This window comes from Drosophila gunungcola (genome assembly GCF_025200985.1).
Source record: "Drosophila gunungcola strain Sukarami chromosome 2R unlocalized genomic scaffold, Dgunungcola_SK_2 000030F, whole genome shotgun sequence".
Lineage (NCBI taxonomy): Eukaryota > Metazoa > Arthropoda > Insecta > Diptera > Drosophilidae > Drosophila > Drosophila gunungcola.
In genome coordinates, this window is record NW_026453176.1 from 18,722 (window position 1) to 33,370 (window position 14,649).

The 14,649-nt window shown below is 43.6% G+C and overlaps 1 protein-coding gene across 1 annotated transcript; it reads left to right on the plus strand.

Moving 5' to 3' along the window:
* Positions 1-1,571: 1,571 nt before the first annotated feature.
* LOC128256823 (uncharacterized) lies at positions 1,572-14,638 on the plus strand. The gene is given in 11 exon segments (XM_052987472.1): positions 1,572-1,693; positions 2,203-2,283; positions 8,233-10,277; positions 10,279-10,496; positions 11,276-11,351; positions 11,353-11,407; positions 11,649-11,879; positions 12,654-12,765; positions 12,844-13,097; positions 13,815-14,108; positions 14,175-14,638. Coding segments are annotated over 9 exon segments (2,601 nt in total). The 5' UTR covers positions 1,572-1,693; positions 2,203-2,283; positions 8,233-9,032; the 3' UTR covers positions 14,291-14,638.
* Positions 14,639-14,649: the final 11 nt, after the last annotated feature.

Here is a 14,649-nt window from a genome sequence, read left to right on the forward strand (position 1 = left end):
TTTTGTTCGATCCGTAAGTAAGTTGTCAGACTTCAGCTGTTGAACTCAGTAACCACATAGTTGTGGGCAGCTGCAGAAGGTCTGGGAACTTCAATTAAGATTATCAACAAAAGTCAATTTATGTTCGGTACAACTTTTTATATAGTTTTCTTATACTGATTTCGATTATTATTTACGAAATAGTATTCATTAATACAAGACTTTTTATGTACAACTAATAAAACTACTTAATACAACTAATAAACATATATGCTAAGACACAAAAGTCCCTCAGTTGCATAAAACTATCCTTTCATTAATTGTGTACCAGCAGGTTTCTATCATTTTTTCCTGTGATTATCTTGTCATTGGACCATGGACTTCTGAGACACCCTTGTGATACGGCTTGCACTTAGTTGATTTTGCTCGCCGTTGCTCATAAGTCGGTGTCAGCTGGACAAGGCGCACACGCTGCCTTATGTACATTTCAATCAAATCAACTGCAATTAGCTGTCACAGCCGAGTCACAGCCTGTCACAGTCTGTCAAAAGGCATTAAATGTTGCGACGCTTTCGTGAATTGCGGGTTCTGTTTTTCTGGTTATCTGGCTTGCGGTGCTTTGCTTCGCTTTCGGGCCAAAGGCATTGGGAAAAAATGAACTGAAAATGTTTAATTGGCGGCTGTCATGTTTGGTTGCTAACAAAAACTGAAATAAAACGGTGGTGCTTACTATTGGCCATGGTGGCCAATGATGCTTTACGACTTTATATCATAATTGCAGCTTACGACAGGGTGGTTAGGGGGAAGTTGATAGCTGGCAGAGGAGAGATAAATACACTGGTAAAAATTTAACATACGAAGGTCAACGGCCAAATAAAAAAAAAATGTTCATATAAATTTAATATAGATTTATAAAACTCTTGAAAATTAATTGCTCAAGTTCTATAATCCCTGCTCGGGCGCCACATAAAAGAAATAATTACATTTTTCCCAATGGCGCCCGAACAGAGCTAAGAAACGCTTTAATGTTCTTATACATTTTTTTAAATTTCGTAAGTTGTACATCTTTAGGTATAATTCAAAGTTTATTCTTTTGTACCATTAAAGCGAGCTAAACAAAGTCAAAAAGAATAGCTTAGATCGAATTGTTAAAAGTAGAAGAAAAAAAACGTAGAATAAATAGTGAGATCCAAGAACATTGTTTGTAAAGGCTGCAATGAGTTCAGGAGATCTTTTGTATCGTTTATATTTTTAATTTCGGTGTACGAACGTCTGCCGGCATTAAGCAATAATTTGTATTATTTGTACAATGCGGTGGCTGTTACTGTACTCCAACTCCCTGCTTGATCGGCCCGGTCCCCAACCCCTTTTTATATCTTTTACGCTTGTCTGTGCATTTATTGTTGCCTAATCGAAGCAGGGGCTCGGGGCAGCGACAGCGGGATGGGGTTTGGGGTTTGGGGCAGACAGCTGATTTTCCCAGTACCGCTTTAGCGCTGCTTCGTAGGAAGAGCAGTGGCGCAGCGCTGCGACTGCGCAGCTGCTTGAAAAGCTCGCGCTCAGCTTCGCTTAGCTTTTGCGCTTGCGCAGACCGTTCAGACTTCTTTGAGACTCCGCTCAAGAAGGTCGTGTTTGCGCTTCGCTTCGTTCAACTTCGGCTCAAGTTCGGTTCGCGCTCGCATATTCACAGTATACACTCGTATTCGCGATCGCTGTAAGTGCCAACTGTGTGAGTGTGCAGGATTAAGATAAAGCCCAGGACTCGAGGCGAAATACGGCCAAAAACTGCAATTAAGGTGGCACTCAGTAGTAGCTGAAATTCGAGAGAGTGAGTGCTACGGATTGGATTTAACTTGCAGTTGCCTTGCAGTTGCCTTGCAGTTGCCTGCAATTTCAAACGTCGACCCCCTCCCCTCAGCCACCGATCTGCGCCTGACAGTGAAAGTGATTTGATTTTGCAATTGGAGTCGCAGTCGCCGCTGTTGTTGTTGCGAGCGACTTTGAACAATATTGCTGCTTGTTTGCTGATCCGATCAGCCAGCAGCAAAAGCAACAAAAAATGAAAATAAAAGCATTTCTGTTTTTATTATTACTCTCGCTTTAACCAAACAAAACAAAGCTTCGGCAAAACAATAAAGAAAAGTGCAAAGAAAACAGCCCCATAAATTGCAAGCAATTTGTAATCGGTAACCTAATACAATTTCTTTCTCTCATTTCGCACAGTACTAGTACTGCCACTGTGCCCTTTAAGTAATCAACAAAAATTTGGATTAATTCTCAGCGTACTTGCACCTAACTGCAAAGGTAAGATATCTAAATTGGTTAATTAAATTCGTTTTATCGATTTTGGCCGCTGCCAGCGATTAAATCATTTGATCGTTGCAACATTCGCACGGCTCACGAACCGCAGAAAAAGAAACTACTCAGTTATGGTGCAAAAGTAAAGCGTCATTATCTAATAAATCTTACCATATATGTATGCCCACTCTGCAAAATGCATAAAACGCAAACCTCATGGCGTGGTCGTGGTCTCTTGCAAAATGTGGAAAGTATTTGCACTTAAATGCTTGCAAAATCCACCGCAGCCGTTTCATCGAGGTGTCCCGTTGGAGGAGTGGTTGTGGTTTTGGAGTTCCACCTGTGAAAGAAATGTATTTCGATCAGTCAAATCGACTAGAATCAGGTAGACCAATATACTAATTACTTTTCGTGCATGCATATCTAAAGTGGGGCACAGCTGGCTGGTTAAACAGGAAAATAACTTGTACAAGTCTTTAAGCTCCTTCCTTTTCAAAATAATTATTTTTTCTGTCAGATCAACAATCAAATCAAGTTTTTGATAGTTGAAAAATAACTTATTTTCAAGCAAACTTTAATTTTATTAGACATTTTTGTAACTGTCATAAAAAATTTCAATTAGGAGAGATAATATTTGTATACTAAAATATTTAAAAAATTGTATTACCTTAAAATCTTTCTAATTTGTATTAAGAAACACAATTTTAAATAATAAAAAATAAAGTCTATTTGTATGTATTAACCTATCAATATTTTAAAGTTGCAACTTCAATTAACCCCTAATTATTGGGGCTTTAAATCTTTAATATATGTTATAAGTAACATATATTTCACCTGTGAACTTCAAAAGTCATCAGGCTGTGACCCAATAATATGTCATTGCAATAAAACAATGCCACAATGCGGTCGATTATTCAATGTGTTTCCAAATTAACAGCTTGATAATTATTATATAACTGACACAGACTTGGAATAATAAATAGGTTGGCATGAAAGGGCTGAAACAAAACAAAAAAAAAAAACCATGTCAAGTAGCCAATAAAACAAATAAAAGCCAACGAAATGCAAAAAAGGAGGAAACAAGAAACCGGAAAACATAAATACTGAGACACACACAAAAGTGCGTAAAAGAAGGGCAAACGAAATGTGAAATGAGTCAAAAGCCAGAAAGAGGAAAAGAGAGGCGCATTGCCGCGGCGTCTTAGCCTCAATTTGGTTTACTGCAGCTTGAGCCACAAATTATTTGGCAACGTTTTTATGGCTCCGTCGATGTCTTGTGTTGACTACACAATATACTTTCGTACGAGTGTCTGTGTGTATAAGTATGACATGAACTTCATTATCAGCAACATTCAACGCCGACGCTGTCTTGTTATTTTGTTTTTTGTATTTTTTGGTAACATCTCATTATTTTTTTTTCGTTTTCCTGAAGTGGTTTTATTTTATTTTGCTTTTTCAATTTAGGGCTGGCTTATTGCATAAGCGGAGAAACTCGTCTTGCCCGCTCTCTGGAGCATGCTACAATTTATATATATAGGTGCCATATTTATATATGGCTTGGTTGTTGTGGCCGAGAACTTTCTTTCCAGCAGCCCGACACAAATTACTTAATTTTGGGAGCTGCTGCTGTGGCCTAAAATCCGGTTCGGGATTTGCGACCCTTTTTCATCATGTAATAAAATTCGAAATATACGACCCGAGCGTTGGAAAACAAGTTCCGCCAAATTGTGACCATGGCCATGGATTTCTTGGCTTCATTTGCCTTGCTTTTATTTTCTTTTTTGATGCTTTATGTAAATATTTTTCTCTCTTTCACCTTCTTTGTGCACTGCTGGCTTATGTAAGCCAATCGAAATGCTCGAAATTGTTGCTGGCTTTATGCAAATGATTTCTCAATTTTTGTTTTCATCATTTTTCTTTCTTCGCTTCGAGTCCAATTGATTATGCATTCGGGTTGTTTGTTTATCGGCTTGTTGTTGTTAATTGGGCGCTCAGTTTTTGAGGGGGAGGTGACCGCAGTAGCTACTGGCTATGGGTCAGCTAATTATTTGTATTTTACTGAGCTTAGGTCGGACAAGTTTGTGGCCTGAGTCTTTTATATGTGTTTATTTTTTGGAGGTGGAGGGCGGGATTTCCCCACATTTCCGGCTATGTAAGTTTGTGGCCTGAGTCTTTTGTTTTAGGCGAAGTGTGTCCTTAGTTCGTTGCCCGAGTCTTTTGTGGTTTTTCAGCACGCCACGAGTCATCAGCACGAAATTATCCGCAAGTTTATTGCGCTTATCTAATTCGGCGGCTCAAAGCTCTTACAATCTTTTGATTAATATTGCTCATACGCCGTGTGTTCCCTCCACAGTGTGAGTGGCGCTAATTGCATAACGTGTGCGATTTGCATGCACTGCTACATATGCATATACATATAAACTTATCAGTTGTTGTTAGTGCTGTTGCCATGGTCTACAGTCGGTCACTTCTTAACACTCGACTGCTGCCGGTGTTGACTTAACACATTCGTAACAATTGCGCAGCAGCCTTGCGTATTGAATATTAATTAACACTCTGGGCTCTGAACTTGTGTGCGTGTGTGGAGCAGACGTCACAGGTGCCATCAGTTGGCCCTCGATTGATTAGGTGAACGGGCGTTTTAAAACGCTCGTGGCTGCGGTTTACAACGGCACTTACCTTACCCAACTCTCGCGGCTCTAATATGTATATTTCGCTGTTGTCTCCTCTGTTTTGGGCCGGCCAAAATGTGCCAATGGCATGACACCAATTTCCACTTAATTTGACTTCGGCCCGGCCAAGACGAGCCCAGCTGTTTGACCCACTTGAGCCATAGGTGGTGGTGCTTTGGTGGTGGGAAAGTCAAGTGGGTTTAACCTTTCGGCTTGTGCAAACAATTCGTAATTGCAAATGGTAGCAATTCAAAATAATTGGGCAAATCTATTTTAATTCCACTTTGGCAAAACGACGACAACCGCCAAATAAGTGGGAGTGGATATACATTTTGTGGTTTCTGTGATTTTCTTTTGATTGCTTGCTTAAATAAATGTAAACGTTTAGCTAAAGGAAAGCTGAAAAAACACGAAAACTATGTTGACGAACGTGTGACGAGAAAACGTAGTGATTACAACATAAATTTTAAGTTATATACGTAAAAAAATTACGTTTTAAATTAAAATCTTCAGTTAAAGATCTTTTTAATAAAAAATTAATTTAATGCGAATATTTTTCAGACTTGTATATAATAAAATATATTCTGAACAATACTTATTTTTTGTATAACTTAACATAAATAAGCTTGAATAAGAAATTTTAACGAAACTTTTATAAGCATACAAAATATTTGAAATATTAATTTATAAAACTATGTTTTTTTTTTTACTTTAAGTTCTCTCTCACCTGAGAAGGAAATAAATAAAGATTTGTTTACAATTAGTTCAATGGCATTGTAACCAGTTGGCGCTTTTCACAGCTTACTTTGTAAGAAGCCGCTAACTAGGATCTGGCATAAAGCGACTTCAGCTGTCTTCTTTGGGCTTTCTTAATTTATTAGCCATGCGCTGCTCTGCCTCCTCCATAATTTAAGCATTTTCCCCCAATTCAACAAAATGAATAAAAATTTCATTGAGCCGGCGGCGCAGCTTGCCAGGCATTTATTTTATGCGCAACTCATCAGCCAGCGACAAACGGGAGACAACGAAAATGACAACTTTTGGCTAAGCTTTTGTGTTGCCATTGTTGTGGATGTTGTTGATGTTGCTGATGTTGCTGGCGATGTTGCTGCTGCAGCTATTGCCATTGTCATACGGCGCATTAGCCATTGTCTTCAGTGGCGGGGAGAATTCATTTGTCGTGAATTATGCGTGGCCAGATAAAAGAAAAGTCTTTGGGATTTGTGACGCACAATCGACTGCCCAAATGCAATGAGCAGCTGGGTATCGCATCTGCATACGCAACTGCAACCAGTTGCTGATGTTGCAGATGTTGCTGCTGCAGCTGCGGTGGTGCATTTAAAATGCATTTATCTCAATTACGAGCAGAAAAGCAACCAAATCGCTTGTTTACAACGAAATGGAAACGAAATGAACGACGCATTGTTAGCAGCTGAAAAAAACTTTCACTGCCAGCGCAAAGCTAAAACAAAAGTAATGAAGTTGCGGGCGGGAGGGATTTTGGGAATCCGCTCCGAAAACTCTTACAGAAAATCTCAGTAAAGTATTGTTAATTAAAACAAATAAACTGAAAGCAGGCAGAGCAATGCAAAGCGATTGTAAGTTATGCGTAAGTGTCGGAGAAAGAGAAAGAGCCGCAGAAAGCCAGTTTCCGGCGTCCTTCACTCAAGGCCGTTGCCATATGGAAACAACACGCATATGGTGCATTGTTTGCTGCCCAATGATGATGATGATGACGATGATGATGGTGGGGCAGCTGTCAGTAAAGTGCACTCTTATGTAACCCAATCCAGGAGACGAAGACGGGATGGATTAGCCCGGACTAAGCCTGCACTGCCCAAAATGTAAATTGAGTTTTGCAACGGTTGCATCACGGTGCGTCGGCAAGGCAAAAACAGAAACACCAGCTGGCAAAACCAGTTGAGTCGCCAAAAAACATTTCATAACCAACATCTATACACAAAGTGTCCGCAAAATGTGTTAACTATTATGCAAAGCTGTCGAAGCGCCGAGTCACGTTTCGGGAGGCAACTTCCCAGCTTCCTGGTGCATTGGAAATCGCTGCCCGGCACACCGCAAATCAAGTTCAAAATGTCAAGTTTTGAGCCAGGTTAGAGGAAGCGTTCGGCAGATCGGCGCACAAGCAAAAACTATTTGCCAAGCGGCTGGCCGCGTGGTGCTTGAACTCGAAATGAAAGTGAAAAGAGCTGCGGAGAGCGAAAAAGCTGGCAAACTCTTACTTTCAATGCAATTTCTGTTGCTTGGCCGACCAGCCGTACCAACTATGAGTTCTGAGATTGATCGACTATAGATTGCACTCACTGAGACTGACGGAAAGCAATAAATCTCCCACTAACCAAAACATATTATAATTATAAGTTCTAAATCTGAAAATTATTAATTTGATATTTAAAATAAAATTTGTTAAATCACGAAAAAAATGTATGAACAAAAAAAAAATAGTTAAGAAATGCATTGAAAACTTGCGTAATGAATTAATCGACTGAAAGAAGAAAATTTGAATTGAGAGGTTTTCCATAAAATTTATTTGATTTTTATTTTTAATGTTTATATTGAACGAAGTGGTATTAGCTTTATGCAACTTTTCGAAACATAAATCCCGTTTGAGTTAATTGTAGGTAATAAAATTAGAATAGAAATTGGAAACCAAAATTTATAAGCAATAATAACATACAATTTTGAAACAAACCACAAACAATCTAAGCTAATGTGCCATTTAGGCTGTCATAGGGTAGTGAACTACTCCTCGCATTAGCTTTTATTGCGCTTTTATTACATTCATTCATTTCCTTCTATCGTTAAACGTAAAATGTAAAAACAAGGCAGACAAAATAAGAAACGCGCAAAAAGCGAAAAAGGGAAATTAAATAAAAACACTGCGAGTTGGCAGGTGCTGATGATGGTTTTTCCAGTTTTCCCAGATGCTTTTAACGCGGCGACAGGTTTCCCAAAACTCAGCTGTGGCTTGTGACCGAGGAAACGCGTGTTGCAGGGGCAAGTCCAGCTCGGCTGCAACGGGTTTTTAGCGCAAATTGATGATTTAAAATTAATTTACTGCGGGATTAATGGGAATTTAATGCCCAAAGCGGAGATTATGCCTGCCAGACGAAAGCGCATTGCTGCATGTATGCACTTATGCATTTATGCATTTATGCATTCATGCATTATTAGTTATACGGTACACACTCCCTACACCCACTCTTAATTACCCGAAAATAAAACCGGTCCTTCAATCATATTCATTTCTGTTTATCCGTTGCAGGCAATTAAGGAAGTAATTCGTGGCCAGAGCTCAACTCGTGGACGTTGTCGCGATGCGGTGCAGCATGCAAGCACACGAAACCGCTTGAAACGTCGCTGTTAAAGCGTCAACAGCAATTGCCATAATTGCCATTGGAGCAGCACAGCACAGCACAGCACATCACAGCACAGCACAGTCCAATAACCGCTGGACCTGCACAGCACATATACCACACAACACTTACCCATACCCACACCCATACCCAAACACCCCATCCCATCCCGGCACCCGGCACCCGGACCAATTCGGCATCATCGAGTCGAAACTGGCATCGAAACCCGCCACACGAGCTAAGCTATCGGAGGCAGGCACACAGATTGCCGCAAATCCAGCTGAATTGTAACAGAGCCGCCGCTTTGCCGCTTTGCAACGCGCCGGAAAATCGCAAAAATCGGAAAATCGGAAAATCCGAAAAGTCGAGAGACGAAGACCAAGTGCAAGAGCAAGAGCAGGCCAAAAACCAGTGGAGAGATCAATGAACGCGGCACGCAGCTGACAAGCATTCGGTATCCATTCGGTATCCACATTTCAGCAGCCAGCGGAGCGTAAGAAAAGCGAAACGGACCAGCTTCGCTTTGCTTTTTGGGCGGCGTTCATCAGCGTTTAAGCGTTCAAGTTCAGGCGGCGCCAAGCAGGAAGTTGTGCGGCTGCGCCTTAATTGGAGCCAGTGTCATTACCACCAGGCAACCGACAGCAAACAACAGACAACAGAAAACAGACAACATCCACCATTCACCGACGCTCATCCTGCTCGATGTAAGATGTTAGTGGCCAACTATTCCAACAGTACTTGCATTGGCCAGAGCACACGCAACACATGGAGATGGAGTCGACTGGCGTTGGCCGTTAATCTGTTTGCCTACTGCTGCTGCGCCTCTTTGGTTGTCGGTGGCGGTTTCGGTGTCGGTGTCGGTGCCACGCCCACCACAGCGGTGACCACGGCCGCCCTCCTGACGGGCCACCAACTGCTGCCCTGGCAGACTTCTGCAGCGGCGGCCACCACGCCCTCCACCGCCCGCAATTTGTACGCCCCCTACCAGAGCTTTAGCCGGCAGGACGACATCAGCTTCAAGGATGTGCGCCAGCGCAGCGATGGCACGGTGGTGCAGTCCTTCGGTTCCTATCGCACCGCTCGCCAAATGGCTGGCACTGCCATGTCAGCCACCGCCCAGCGAAGATCGGACGCCGCCGTAGAGATCGTTCCGGCTCCGTCGGTGGAGCTGCCCCAGAGCGAGCTGATCACGGTGCCCAGGCAGCTGGTGCCCACCATGCCGGAGAATGTGACGCGACGCGAGGGTCGGCGGCGCAACTACATGTACATACCGCTGCAGACGGAGGGGGAGAACGGCTCGGCGGGATCCCTGCTGCAGCTGCGACCCAGCCGGAATGCCACACTCTCCGCCTTGGGCCCCCCCGCCGACGGAGTGGCCGCCGTGGCCCACGAGTTCGCAGCCGAACTGGCCACTCAGGGCAGTCCGGAACAGCAGCCCCTGGAGCTGGAGCTGGGTCCCGACCGCACCGAGCGCAGTGATCTCCTGGCCGCCGCCTCCAGTTCCACGGACAAGCTGGAGTACGCCGAGCCGGAGAACACCAGTCGGCGGGTGGGCTTCCAGTTTCCCAGCTACAGCCTCAAGCCCGCCAGTCCCTTCCACCCGCAGGCCTACCGCGAGGACAACCCCATCTTCGGGGAAACCAGTGCCGGGGACTATGAACCGCAGCCGTTCAGCGAGGATGCAGCGGCTCCCGCTCCGCCGCCCACGCAGTTCGAGCAGCACGAGACGCGCCACACACGTCAGCTCTACTTCGACACGGACACGGCCTCCTCCAGCTTCGAGTTCCCCGGCCTGGTGAGCAACGCCAAGCCACATGGCCTCAAGTTGTACCGTGACGATGTGACCAAGTTCGGGGACATCAATGGACCGATCACCGCCTTGCCGCAGCAGCGACCGCAGCGCGGATTCTACTTCGGCGACACCGAGTTCCGGACGGGACCACCCGCCCCGGTGCCGCCAATTTGGGCCGCAGAAGAACTTCCAGGAGTACGTGGGACCCAGCGAGTACCAGGGATCGCGCAAGAGCCGCTACTACCCGTACAAATCGTCGCGCAGTCCGCGCGTGGTCTTCCCCACCAACGACAACGTGGGCACCACCGGACCCAGTGGACCCGCAGGCAGCAGCGGACCTTCCGGCAACGGAGTTTACTTCAGCGACAATATTGCTTTTAGGTGGGTACTTGGACCATAACAAAAGCTAACAGGAAAGCCTACTTGGTTCAGTCAAAGTTTATGCATGTCCGCCAATGCTCTTGAGTATTACAAATGTCTCCCTCACTGCAATGAAAATTTCGGAAGAAAATTATATGCATGGTTAAACAAAATAAAACCAAGTTGCGATACCCAAAAACCTAGGAATGCAATAATTAATTTTTACTTGTTAATATTTCCACTTTGATTTTAATTTATTGCTGTTTTTACAAGTAGTATGTTAAATTTTAGCATTTTTGGAAAAGATTTTAATATCTGTAATATTTTATTTAAACTTATGTCACATTCAGATATTGTGTTTTTACTATTCCGTTTTGTTTTTTTTTTTTTTGTTGGCTGTTGATTTAATTTATATTTCATTTGTTTTAATTTTCGAGCTAGCTATAACAGTTATAAGTTGACCTTTTAAAATGAGCAAATGATTTGACTTAACTTCTCTGAAGATTTCAACAAATTCGTGAGTAATCTTTTGGTAGCTGTCAAATTCAAAATTCAAAATTATAACACCTCTTATCTAGTACAATATTATATGCTGTAAGTTGGGCCTGATCATAAGGGTAGGTTTAGATGAGGTTAAAAAATAAAAACTTCTGAATTGGCTATAATTTAAAGTAGCAAACATTTACAAACAGAAAAAGCCATGGCCAATGCCAACATTGTTTAAACAAACCACTTTATATAAGTTACAATGAGGAAAACTTATGCTGTATATTGACTCAAACTCTCTATCCCAACAACAGGGACCAGAACTTCGGCATCAACGAGCTGGCCGCCGTGCAGGATGTGCGGAACGACTACAGTCTGCAGGAGCTGGATCAGCGCTTCGGAGGCGACCAGCAGTCCGCAGTCGGCGAGTACGTTCAAGGAGAAAGGTAAGTGCCCGTCCACGCCCACGCCTGCGCCCGCGCACTCGACTCGACCCCTCCCCGCATTCGGTAGGGCTTAGGATGGGGTTTCAGCCAGCTGCTGGGAAACTGCTTGCACTAGGCCACTTGACCCCCAAAGAAAAAACCACTCACAAAACACCCCAGATTCCAATAACCACCAATACCACCCAAACACGAGAACATACCGATTGCAACTCCAACTCCAACTCCGATTCCCATTCGACAGTCGACATCACAACGGACACGGAGTGCCAGCACCGGGGCGGTACGTGCGAGTTCTTTTTGGGCTGCTGGCTGTCCGGCGGCCTCATTCAGGGCACCTGCGACGGACTGCTGCGCGGCTGTTGCCACCGCACGGCCAAGTCGGCCAATCTGGGCAGCTCGGACTTCGTCGGCAATGCCGTAGATCTGACCGATCTGCCGCAAAAGAACTACGGACCGGTCAACAACGAACCCAGTGAGTGTGGCAGCCTCAGCTCGGTTTGATTGGGAGCCAAACCAACTCAAACTAAAACTCAAATTCAAACTCAACTCCAAGCACGTGCACACTAAACCCAAATACCAAATACCAAAAAACCAAAAATATCTAAATAAAAAGCGGTTCAACAAAATAGTTGAGAAATAATTTGCATGCCACCTTTTAACAATTTACGTATATTTTGTAGTTCGTTTTGTTATGTAGCTATGCACTCGTAATTCGTATTTGTTATTGTTACACTCTTGGGTAGTTTTCAGTGCCTAATTAAGCCGCAATCTCTGCAACTATTTGGGCCTAGATGTACGCAGATGCCTATAACACACGCCACTAAAAAACAGCAAATACAGCAAAACCCACCCGCGAAGAAAGGCTGAGCACAACAAAAAAAAAAAACAAAAAAAAAAGATATATATAAGTTTAATTGCCCGGCATGAGCATGTTAATTACCACAGCACGCTAATGATAATTAAGCCATATATTACACATAGCTTAACGGCATTACGCTCCATGTCCAGACCCCGACCAAACTGAGACCCCAAATCCCATCAAGACGCGACGACTCGACTCTAGAAAGCTAATTTGAACCCGGCAGCAGCTGCACGTTGCCCGCTTGTTTGGCCAATTATAATTGCTTGCTTGTTGGTCACCCCGTTGTTAAATGCTTCACTAATCCAATCCAATCCAGTCCAATCCCGAAACTCCCCCGTATGCTAAGAGTTGTGTTTTCGATTTATTCTTACCTTGCTTTTCCAGGCTGCGGCATTTCGCTGGCCAAACAAACCGCCCAGCGGCGCATTGTGGGCGGCGATGATGCGGGCTTCGGCTCCTTTCCCTGGCAGGCCTACATCCGCATCGGTTCCTCCAGGTGAGCATCTTCAGGGCTGGCCTGCTCCCCCCCCTTTGGTATAACAGCTTCTCCGACTTTCCAATTTCCGCTTGGCAGATGTGGAGGTTCGTTGATCTCGCGGCGCCACGTGGTCACCGCCGGTCACTGTGTGGCCCGGGCCACTCCGCGCCAGGTGCACGTCACGCTGGGCGACTACGTGATCAACTCGGCCGTGGAACCACTGCCCGCCTACACTTTCGGAGTCCGGCGGATCGATGTGCACCCGTACTTCAAGTTCACTCCGCAGGCGGACCGCTTCGACATCTCCGTGCTGACGCTGGAACGCACCGTGCACTTTATGCCCCACATAGGTGAGTCTTCGGGGATTACAAATATAGTTTTTACATAAATATATGAGGGATTGACAATGCCATTTTAGCATACCAAATGATATGGGAGTGTAGGGAGTATATAATAATATTAAGAAATCTGTGTAAAATAAGACTAAATAAGTGAACTGAATTGAGTGCAACGAAAAACATTTAACTACGGAAACCTATATCCACATATACTATAAAAAATATATTTAGTAAAGCATGTTTTATTTATTAACGAAAAATAATACTTTCATAATATGATTTTCTATAAAACTTTCACTTAAAAACCAATTTCCTTATTAAAATGGTTTTCTAAATCTTGGTTCAACAATTTAGTTATGTTGAACCTTTTAACTGACCTAAAGTCATTAAATCTTAGTCTTATCGCTAAAGTAACTCGTAATGCATAACCTTAAAAAAATTGTCATAGTAAAGTTTTTTTTTGTTAATTCTACCAACTTAACTTTAAAAATATTAAAATTCAGATTAACCGCCAATACTCAAGAATACTAAAGGCCGACAAAAAAAAAACATTTTGTAACAAAAGAATTTAGTATTAGTAGCTAGTTTTAGGAGCTATTTTGACAGCTTTATTGTTGTTTTCAGATTGGAAATAGAAAAAGAGTAATAAAAGTGTTATAATATTTATACTGGATATGCTAAAAAGTTATTTATAAGTGACAAACTACCTTTTACTAATATTAATTTCAGCTCCCATCTGCCTGCCGGAGAAGAACGAGGATTTCCTGGGCAAGTTCGGCTGGGCCGCCGGCTGGGGAGCTCTGAATCCGGGCTCTCGGCTGCGTCCCAAGACGCTGCAGGCCGTCGATGTGCCGGTGATCGAGAACCGGATCTGCGAGCGCTGGCATCGGCAGAACGGCATCAACGTGGTCATCTACCAGGAGATGCTGTGCGCGGGATACCGGAACGGGGGCAAGGACTCGTGCCAGGGCGACTCGGGAGGACCCCTGATGCACGACAAGAACGGGCGTTGGTACCTGATTGGTGGGTGTTAGCCAGAGAGATGGGTCCTTATATATCCCCTAACATATCCCCTTCGATCTCCTCCAGGTGTGGTCTCCGCTGGTTACTCCTGCGCGTCCCGCGGCCAGCCAGGAATCTATCATAGCGTCAGCAAGACCGTCGACTGGGTGTCCTACGTCGTCGGACTCACGATGAACATCTAGGGACGACGACTCTAATTTATTCTCATCGCATTCGCATTCGCACTCGCACCTGCCTGCTAAGTGGGCCCCAGATTGTTTTGTACATAACTCACTTCATTCTGCTCCCGACACCGACTCCGAATCCGAATCCGCTTCTGATCCACGTCGACTTAATTTATGGTTACACAAGAAATATATTATTATAATTTAACAAAACAAATTAGCGCAGTACAATTTAGCAGTTAGGATTGGCTGTGTGTGTCTGCAAGATACACACGTGTGCGATATATTTGCAAACACCCTAAAACCTTTAAATTAATTATAACTGATAATTACGGTTAAATTTACTTAGTCATATGCGCTGTTATGTAATTTTAAAA